The sequence below is a fragment of the Cyphomyrmex costatus genome, unplaced genomic scaffold (assembly GCF_001594065.2).
Source record: "Cyphomyrmex costatus isolate MS0001 unplaced genomic scaffold, Ccosl1.0 scaffold918, whole genome shotgun sequence".
NCBI lineage: Eukaryota > Metazoa > Arthropoda > Insecta > Hymenoptera > Formicidae > Cyphomyrmex > Cyphomyrmex costatus.
The window spans coordinates 11,925-22,533 of record NW_017280504.1 but is presented as its reverse complement, the minus strand read 5'-3'; the positions used below and the strand labels follow the sequence as shown (position 1 = coordinate 22,533).

Below are 10,609 nucleotides of genomic sequence, written 5' to 3'. Positions count from 1 at the left end.
GCCTACTGTTACCTATTTTTTGACACAGTGTCACGCTTTCTGCGTATGTGTAATACGAGAAAGAAAGTAATATCTGTTGTCTCTTTCTATCCGCCATCTTTGGTCCGCTTTGGCCAAACTCTGATTATAGGATCTCTAACCGTATCTATGAGCTTACACACCGCTTGGGCGAAATTCGAATCTCAGTTAAATATGATTAGTAACTTCGAGGTCCCGCGCTACGTAGCATGCAAGGATGCAACCAACATTCAGATCCATGGTTTCTCAGACGCAAGGAGGCGTATGGAGCCTGCGTTTATCTTAGGATCACTGACGCAAGGAATCAAGTTTTTGCGCGACTACTGTCTCGCATCGCTCCTCTAAAAACAATTACTCTACCGCGATTGGAGGGATGCGGAGCACTACTGCTGGCACAATTAGTGGACAAGATATTGAGGGCCATACGTTTCAAACCGAAGGCGATATACTATTGGACGAGCTTCATGATAGTGATACACTGGATGAAAGCTAAAGAAAAGAGTTGGAATGTTTTCGTCACTAACAGGCTTAGTGAAATCCATCGACTATCACAAGCAGACAGTTGGTTTCATGTTGTTACAGAGTGCAACCCGGCTGATTATATATCTAGAGGCTCTCTTCTACCTTAATCAATACTACCCTCTGGTGGTCTGGCCCACCATGGTTAAGAGGGGAAGCTCATAATTGGCGCACAAATATTCCGCCTATGTCACTCAACGAATTGCCAAAACAGAGACATACTCTCAAGACTATGATCAGTGCCAAGGATGAACCAGACTTGTTTGAAAGGTTCTCATCCTTGAATAAGTTAATTAGATTCAATGCTCTTTGTATAAGGTTTGTAATCAATGCAAAAGGTCAAGCCAATCTGTAGGGTGCATAACCATCCAGGAACTATTGAATTCTAATTTGAGTCTCATGAAAATGGTTCAACGGACCGCATTTGAACAAGATCTACATGCAATAAGAACACAGGGAAGCGTATCGCGAAGAAGTAAGTTGATGTGTTTATCTCCATTCATTGATGAACATGGCATTATTAGAGTGGGCGGATGTTTACAGAAGGCAGCAATCTCACCTGATGCGAAGCACCCGATTTTACTACCGGCAAATCATCCATTTACGTGTCTGATCATACGCTATAAGCATCAAAGACAACTATATTCAGGGGCGCAAGCTACATTAGCCGCCATCCGCAATATATATTGGCCTCTATCAGCGAGAAACAGTGTCAGGAAATGTGTCAGAGACTTTATAACTTGTCGCAAAGCAGATCCGCGTGTATCCAAAGCAATCATGAGTAATTTACCTGCATATAGAGTCACGCCGTCCAAACCGTTCGAATGCAGCGGTGTGGATTATTGTTAGCGGTGCTATCCGCGTCTATCTTACCGACCCGCAACGGGCGCTGGCTACGGCCTATCAGGGGCCACTAGTTACTAGAGATTTTCTTTGTGATCAACACCTTAAGGTGGCAAACATATATATAACTATGAAGAAGCGCCACATCACAATAATAATGAGTACAAAGCGTGCAGTGGTCGTTACGCGTCGTTCTAGAAGAGGCACGCGCGCGAATGGTATGGCCGCTTAGCAACGTTAACGGAAATTCAAAAGGGAACAATCATCGACTCGTAAACAGTGCACGCGAGACACATCATTGTATTTTAAGCCCGAACGCAGTAAGAAGGCGACGGGCAGTACATTATCTCAAAAGAAGCGACAGGCGTAGCCGACATTGCCGCCTTCCTTTGCACAGCTAGCAGCGTGCACTTTCTTGCACAGACATAAGGCGTAGCCGACATTGCCGCCTTGTTTCGCACTGCTAGCAGGGTGCAGTCTCTTGCACAGACATAAGGCGTAGCCGACATTGCCGCCTTTCTTCGCACTGCTAGCAGCGTGCAGTCTCTTGCACGGATATACGGGCGTAGCCGACATTGCCGCCTTTTTTCTTTGCACTGCCAGCAAGTGTACGGCATCTTTGTCGATCCAGAAACGCAAAGCGCGTCTGAAGCATCCCAGCTCCGATACGGAACTATAATCGCAGGAAGCGACGTGCGATCTCCTTCGTACGCTACCAAGGTGACATCCAGCCTCCCGCATGCCATTCTAAGAGCTGCCTCGTCATTTTTCAAGGACGTGACGGTGGAATATTCTCTCGGGAAATCAAAAGGATCCCGCAGCGAAATTATTTGTACCTTAACGAGTAGATAAGTAATAGCAATTATTCCTGTAAAAAGGTAAATTAGCTCGCGACATTAATAGTTAATGCGCTCGTGTTGTATCGTTATTGTACTGTAGTATCGCTTGTGTTGTATTTTCGCTTACATTGTATTATCTCACGTCACATATTTTTAACGTTCGTATTAATTGGCTAAAAATTGTTACAGAATGGATGAAATTTCAAGCTCGATTAAGCAGAGAGGCCGCGTTAAAGCCAAATTTACTACATTCGGTTATTGACAAGATCACAGAACAATTGCCGATATACAGAATAAATAAAGCAGTAGTAGATATTCTAAATAATTTAGAATTAGCGGATCCAACGTATCACATTCCTCGTGACGTGGATATATTAATAGGAGCTTCCATATTCTGGGATCTCATGCGTGGAGGGCAAATCAGAGGATCAAATCGATCTCTCGTATTTCAAGAAACTCTTCTGAGCTGGATCGTTGCAGGTTCTCTAACAGCGACTAATACGTGTCAAAGAAAGAAATCCTATTGTGGGATGACCATAACCTTGCACAAGCAGCTCGAAAAATTTTGGAGCATGGATGAAATAGAGCAATCATCACCCATCTCTAAAGAAGAAAAATTATGTGAAGAGCACTTCGTAAAGACGCACGTCAGAGATTTAGAAGGTCAATTCATAGTTCGGTTACCGCTGAAGGACAACATTGACGAGTTAGGCGACTCCAGTGTAGCAGCCGCAAAACGCTTCAAGGCAAAATAGAGCGGAAGCTCAAAAGACAACCAGAACTTAAGCAAGCCTATCACGACTTCATAACGGAATACCTAAGTTTAAATCACATGGAAGAAGTATTGCCAGAACATGCGTAATCTAAATTGTCTTATTACCTTGCGCATCATGCAGTTACGAAGAAAGACAGCGATACAACGAAAGTCAGGGTGGTATTTGACGCATCATGCAAGAGCTCCATTGGAATATCACTAAATGACTGTCTCAGAGTCGGACCCACTCCGGATCCAAGCCGGATCCAAGAAGATGATGATGATGACTCCTTTTATCTCCTCATGTGGAGCATAGGACGTCTACAGGCCTCTTCCACTTTTGTCCAAGGCCTATATTCGTTTCTCTCGAATCAAATTGTTTTCAGATTTGTGGGTGATTGATCCACAGAATCTTACCTCAGTCAGATATCAGAGACAAATATCTACTGATGTATACTGATGTATAGGACCTACAATTTAACGCCGAATCCAAATGGCGCTGATGATCATAGATCTTTTGATCACCAGGTGGAACCATTTTTTGGCTCATTAAACGCGAAAAATCGCATTTGGGCGCACGTGGGATTGAACTCGGGTCTACAGATCGCGAGTCAATCGCACCGAGCGGTGAGCCACTCGACGCCACATCCAAGAAGATATATTCTGTATTATTCTTCGACTGCGTCAGCAGTGTCAGCACCAATATGCTATGTCTGCGGACATTGCCAAAATGTATCGGCAAGTCAAAGTTGCCGAAGAGCATGCTCATCTCCAGCGGATTCTTTGGAGATGGAGCGAGGAAGAGTCTATCCGCACATTTCGCTTCAACACAGTTACGTATGGTTTAGCCAGCTCATCTTTTTTAGCGATTAGATGCCTTCAAGAAGTAGCATTGCAGCACCAAAAGGAGCATCCTGACGCAAGTGGTGCCATATTAAACGATTTCTATGTGGATGACTTATTGACGGGAGCATCTACAGTTGAGGATCTCAAGGAGCTAAAACAAAACATAGTTGAAATACTGAATAGCGCCGGGTTCGAAATACGAAAATGGAGATCCAACGTACTAGAAATTAGCGATCAAGATACTCGCAATAACTCCATAGTAAAAATTGGAAAGCCCACAAAGATATTAGGATTGCATTGGGACACAAACCATGATACATTCCATTATAAATTGAGATTATCCGAAGAAACAGGCAAAGTCACTAAATGCAAGGTGTTAGCCCAGGTGGCGCAGATACACGATCCTATCGGATGGTTGGGACCAAGCATAATCAAAGCAAAAATAATATTACAACGCCTGTGGCAGACCAATAAAGACTGAGATGATCCAATCACAGAAGAAATATTGGAAATGTGGAGGCAATGGAGGTCTCAAATTCACAACATTCAGCAGATTAAGATATCCAGAAAGTTAATAGAAAATAGTCAGAGTCAAGTAGAATTGCATGGATTTTGCGACGCATCTGAAGCGGCATATGGCACTTGCCTATACATTCGCAGCATCACAAGCGCAAATATATATATATAGTATGGTTATTATGCGCCAAGTCGAGAATAGCTCCCTTAAAGAAATTATCACTGCCTAGACTGGAATTATGTGGAGCAGTCTTATTAGCGCGCCTTTTCGAAAAAGGCACACGCACTAAACATTGCTGCGCACAATATATATTATTGGAGCGATTCGACGATAACTCTGTCATGGATTGGAAATGAGCCTAGTAAATGGCATACATTTGTTGCAAACAGGGTCGCTGAGACCCATCGCATCAATAAGGCAGCGTGGTATCACATAAAGTCGGAAGATAATCCCGCTGACCCGCTGTCTAGAGGAGTCAACCCTGATATACTAAAGTCGATGACAATCTGGTGGGAAGGCCCAAAATTCCTGCAGGATGACGCGAAAATACAGCCATACGATTGCAAGGGCAATGAGAATCACATACTAGAAAGATGTAAGGTAAATCCAATAGCTCTTACGTCAATTGAACTTGATTCAACTATTATTAAAAGGTTCTCGTCATTTACTAAATTAAAGTGCGTAATAGCCTATTGTTTTCGTTTTAAGAACAATTCCTTAAAAACTACAAATCAGTCCAGCGGACCATTAACGGTAAAGGAATGAGAGATAGCAGTATCGGCAATCGTTAAGATCTGTCAAGCGAGCGAGTTCGCACAAGAACTAAAAGATCTGTGTAAAAAAAAGGGTAGATGTAAAAAGTAAACTCTTAACGTTGCATCCATTCATTGATTCTAACGGTGTCATTAGTGTGGGAGGAAGGCTCCATCACGCACCAATAGAATATTCACAAAAGCATCCTATCGTATTACCGAAAAGGCACCATCTCACTGATTTAATAATAAGGGATGCACATTATAAAAATCTGCACGTAGGATCGCAAGCGGTTCTAGCATCAATAAGTAACAATTTTTGGCCAATAGCTGGTAAGAGCAAAGTGCGTAGAATATTAAGAAAATGTATTGTTTGTTTTCGCGCAAAGCCAAATAGCTTGAATCAACTGATGGGAGATCTGCCGGCGGTTAGAGTTACTCAGGCCAGAGCGTTCCTTAACACTGGAATAGATTAAGCCGGCCCATTCAGTATAAAAATATCGAGAAATCAGACAGGCAAATCCTACCTAGCAATTTCCATATGCCTAGCCACAAAAGCCGTACACTTTGAGTTAGTGTCTGATTTGACTGCCACGGTCTTTCTCAATGCACTAAAGCGATTTATTTCCCAAAGGGGAAAATGTATTGCGTTTAGGGGTGTGCGGGTACCCGAAAAAGCGGGTCGGGTCGGGTGGGTAATAATCGGGTCGGGTCGGACGGGTCCCGAATGTTCGTACCCGAAATTCTTGATTCGGGACCCGAAACTATTCGATTTATTGCAAATTCTTTATAGATACGTGAGAGAATTCCAAAGTGAAAAGAAAATTTTTCATTTTTTCAGTTTGTAGTTTTTTTTATATGTAAAAATTTCTAAACTCACAAAAACTTAAAAAATATAATTGAAGAAATAAAGGACTCTTTTTCTAAACAATAATTAATACGTTGAGAATGGCGAATAAGAGTCAATCTAAATCTGATAATATATTCTAATATTCTATATTGCGAAGAATATCACGTAATGTTTGGCGTTTCGTCCCGGCTTCCACTACTGGACTCATCAGTAAGGTATTGTAGTGGAAGCCTACCTTAGACGCCGGTGTAAGTTATTAAATCGAGATTCTATATAAAGAGATATACGCGTGTCTCAGCACTTGCGAGAATTTGCGAATATCGATAGACCTCTGATGGCGGGTCGACGTAGTAATATTCTTCGCAATATTTATCCAAAGTGAGAAATAACGTTCTAATTATATATAGTCCCCCCAAATAATCTGATTTTTAAATGTCCCCTCTTCTTAATTGTTGCGCGCCGAAAGATTTTTCGGTCTTGCAACGCAACTCTAATAATCTGAAATATCCCCCCTCCTTTATTTCTTCAATTATTTGTTTTCAAAAAACCGCAGGTTGTAATAACGCGGATAATACATTGCAATTCTGTTCATTAAGTAAAAATTTACAGTTTCTAGATTAATTGCGTTTCAAGACCGAAAATCCATCGGCGCGCAAATATTTAGGAGGGGGGATATTTCAGATTATTAGAGTTGCGTTGCAAGACCGAAAAATCTTTCGGCGCGCAACAATTAAGAAGAGGGGACATTTAAAAATCAGATTATTTGGGGGGACTATATATAATTAGAACGTTATTTCTCACTTTGGATAAATATTGCGAAGAATATTACTACGTCGACCCGCCATCAGAGGTCTATCGATATTCGCAAATTCTCGCAAGTGCTGAGACACGCGTATATCTCTTTATATAGAATCTCGATTTAATAACTTACACCGGCGTCTAAGGTAGGCTTCCACTACAATACCTTACTGATGAGTCCAGTAGTGGAAGCCGGGACGAAACGCCAAACATTACGTGATATTCTTCGCAATATAGAATATTAGAATATATTATCAGATTTAGATTGACTCTTATTCGCCATTCTCAACGTATTAATTATTAAAAAATATGGTAAAGATAGTAATTCTAATCGGGTAATTTCTATTTCGTTGTTATCTTTCTAAAGACTCATTTTCACTATTTGCATGCGTCAAGTTATTACTATCTTCAACTGTCCCTGTCTCTTCCCATTAATATAAGATGTATAGAATAAATTGAATAAAGGCCAAATGACGGTCAAGCAAGATTTAGGTTGCTACAGTAATGTGTGAATTTATTTACCACGTATGTAGTCTTCTTTAATCGCGCGCCGAAATATTTTCAGTCTTTTACAAACGCAACTCTAAATAACTACCGTAGTAATATCACTAGTTAAATTGACACGCAATTTAACGATATTTGATGCTTATAGCATCTTATTAGATCTTAATAATATTATATAGAACTATGTTCACATAGTTTCTATGTAAATACAATTCTATATACATGTTGATACAACGCTGCTTATAAATATTACAAAATCAAAGACTACAGAACTGATTCATATGACATATCGTATAATATTATTCAGTAGGTTGGAAACTATCATTACGAGTACATATCGTATAGAGTGATTAAATTAATTGTGAAATTAAAAAATGTCTTCTATTAGTGAGGAAGAGAGTGATGAAGATAATAATAAGTCGACGCATTCAAACAGTGAAAATGTGTCTTTAGAAAGGCAACGACGAAATAAAAGTTTCGTTTGGCAGCATTTTAGAAAAATAAGTCAACATAAAGTGAAATGTTCTATTTGTGATCAAGAATTTCAAACGAAATATAGTAATACAAGTTGCCTTTTACGACATTTAACTTCGAAACATAATGAAAGAATAATTACAAGTTCGATGATGGAACAACAGCCACACGAAGTAAATTAATACCAAAAAACGTTGAAAAATTATATTTCCTATACTTCAATTTAAAATAAATGTTTTGAACTAAATAATTCTTAAATTTTTTATGAAATTCACTACTCAACAAAATTAAGGGATCACTTGTCCCACCCTGGAAAAATAGGCAAACTTTGAGATAGAATAACTTCGTCAAAAATCATCGTATCGAGATGTTTAAAAAAGCATTTTAAAGCTTGAAATCTCTACTTTTCAGACCTGTACTTCAAAAAACGGTCTTACTGATATTTCGTGAAGTTGCACAATCATAAATAAAAATGTGTCAAATCTAAAAATTTTTTACAAAATTTACCAAGTTCCACGGAGCGAAATAAAAATTGCGCACAAATGCAGTTTACAGCTTTCTAAAGAACGAATCTTTACCTTCAATTTGTTTTTTTTTTTAGCTCTGTACGATTTTTTTTCAACGAGTTATGTAACGTTTAAGTAAAAATGGCCATTTTACCTTTCTTTTTACCTTCAACGTTAAATAACTCGGTGAAAAAAAATCGTACAGAGCTCAACAAAAAAGCAAATTGAAGGTAAAGATTCACTCTTTCGAAAGCTGTAAACCGCATTTGTGCACAATTTTTACTTGGCTCCGTGGAACTTCTCAAATTTCGTATAAAATTTTCAGGTTTTGACGCACTTTTGTTTATGTTCGTGTAACTTTACGAAATATCAGTAAGATCATTTTTTGGAATACCAATCTGAAAAGTAGAGATTTCAAGCTTTAAAATACTTTTTTAAACATTTCGATACGATTATTTTTGACGAAGTTATTTTATGTTGAAGTTTGCCTGCAGTTTTTTTAACAAAATTAAAGTCATTTAAAATCAATGTTAAAAAGGATCAAATTCGAATTTCGCATATCTCCGCGAAGAATGGTCGCGAAGCGCGATAAAGCGTTTTAAAACCATAACAAATTTCTTTAATTGTAAGTTAAATTCAACACTTCCTCTTAAAGATGATTATTAATCATCACGTTAAAATCTTTTTCACTGACAATGAGTAATTTGAAATAAATATTGCATTTTTTAGTCTTTCCTCTAAAAATTTTTTTTAATTTGCCGCCGGTATTAGCATTACCCGAGGTGTACCACGGGGAGGTTACACGGTCGGACTTACACCTCGTGTGTGTGTGTGTATGTGTGTGTGTGTGTGAAAATGCATTTTTTAAAATTGTGTGTTACCGCCTCTCTGTTGAATTACTTCTTGACAGCGTATCCGCATGTTTATAAATCGCTGAATTAAGTTTTGAGGAATTTCGCGCCAGATTAGATGGAGAGCATCGCCCAATTCCTGTAAATTTTGAGACTGATTGGGAAGATCTCTCAGTCGAAGTTGAGCTGCCTGCCCTTCTGTGAGTTGTCTTCTTGGCATTTCGAAAAGAAAATACACTTTCGATAGATTTGCTACGCCACTGAAACTACGGCAACACTTTGCGCGTTGTCGTAGCAAAGTAGTCGCGACTTGAAGTGAAGTTGTCGCGAATTGAAGTGAACTTGCCGCGAATTGTAGTGAATAACAGACAACTTTGTTACGACAACGCGCAAGTGTTGCCGTAGTTTCAGTGGCGTAGCAAATCTATCGAAAGTTTATTTTCTTTTCGAAATGCCAAGAAGACAACTCACAGAAGGGCAGGCAGCTCAAATTGTTGCTCTGCTGCGTGAAGGATTTAATCAGCGTTATGTTGCAAGACGTTTGGATGTAAGTCAATCGACTGTTAATCGAGCTTGGAATCGTATCGGTAAATAAAACATTTCTCCATTGTCGTACAGTCCACTGTACGTGAGTTTGTGCATATTCTAGACGATCACGACGATGATTTAGTGTTAGCGCTGGAACACGTACGCGATTTCTGCTTCTTAAACCAGCTTCATGCAGTCGTCGCCGAATAGTCTGATCACTAACGCGATTTTGTTGACAAATTTCGTTAACCACTCGAGTTGCGGCAATAGCAGGATTATTGAGAACTGTTCTAACAATCCGTCTGTCCATTCTCCTGTTAGTAATACGTCGACGACCCTGACCACTTCGTCTAGTGAAACTCCGAATGTCCAGAAAACGATTCCAAGCTCGATTAACAGTCGATTGACTTACATCCAAACGTCTTGCAACATAACGCTGATTAAATCCTTCACGCAGCAGAGCAACAATTTGAGCTGCCTGCCCTTCTGTGAGTTGTCTTCTTGGCATTTCGAAAAGAAAATAAACTTTCGATAGATTTGCTACGCCACTGAAACTACGGCAACACTTGCGCGTTGTCGTAACAAAGTTGTCTGTTATTCACTACAATTCGCGGCAAGTTCACTTCAATTCGCGACAACTTCACTTCAAGTCGCGACTACTTTGCTACGACAACGCGCAAAGTGTTGCCGTAGTTTCAGTGGCGTAGCAAATCTATCGAAAGTGTATTTTCTTTTCGAAATGCCAAGAAGACAACTCACAGAAGGGCAGGCAGCTCAAATTGTTGCTCTGCTGCGTGAAGGATTTAATCAGCGTTATGTTGCAAGACGTTTGGATGTAAGTCAATCGACTGTTAATCGAGCTTGGAATCGTTTTCTGGACATTCGGAGTTTCACTAGACGAAGTGGTCAGGGTCGTCGACGTATTACTAACAGGAGAATGGACAGACAGATTGTTAGAACAGTTCTCAATAATCCTGCTATTGTCGCAACTCGAGTGGTTAACGAAATTT

General features: G+C 39.8%; 3 protein-coding genes across 3 annotated transcripts; 2 read left to right on the top strand and 1 right to left on the bottom strand.

Annotated features, from left to right (window-relative positions):
• Window positions 1-227: 227 nt before the first annotated feature.
• On the top strand, window positions 228-647 carry LOC108781869 (uncharacterized). The gene has a single exon (XM_018549985.1). It carries the CDS (start codon window positions 228-230, stop codon window positions 645-647), a length of 420 nt encoding a protein of 139 aa, XP_018405487.1.
• A 1,766-nt stretch (window positions 648-2,413) lies between these two features.
• Window positions 2,414-2,974, top strand: LOC108781868 (uncharacterized). Its single transcript, XM_018549984.1, has one exon. The coding sequence runs from the start codon at window positions 2,414-2,416 to the stop codon at window positions 2,972-2,974; it is 561 nt and encodes a 186-aa protein (XP_018405486.1).
• Window positions 2,975-9,495: 6,521 nt separating this feature from the next.
• Window positions 9,496-10,107, bottom strand: LOC108781867 (uncharacterized). The gene has a single exon (XM_018549983.1). It carries the CDS (start codon window positions 10,105-10,107, stop codon window positions 9,496-9,498), a length of 612 nt encoding a protein of 203 aa, XP_018405485.1.
• Between the last annotated feature and the right edge of the window lie 502 nt (window positions 10,108-10,609).

What these genes read in the sequence shown, in the direction of transcription:
- LOC108781869 (XM_018549985.1), top strand. Translation starts at nt 228, where the DNA reads ATGCAAGGATGCAACCAACATTCAGATCCATGGTTTCTCAGACGCAAG.
- LOC108781868 (XM_018549984.1), top strand. Translation starts at nt 2,414, where the DNA reads ATGAAATTTCAAGCTCGATTAAGCAGAGAGGCCGCGTTAAAGCCAAAT.
- LOC108781867 (XM_018549983.1), bottom strand. Translation starts at nt 10,107, where the DNA reads ATGCCAAGAAGACAACTCACAGAAGGGCAGGCAGCTCAAATTGTTGCT.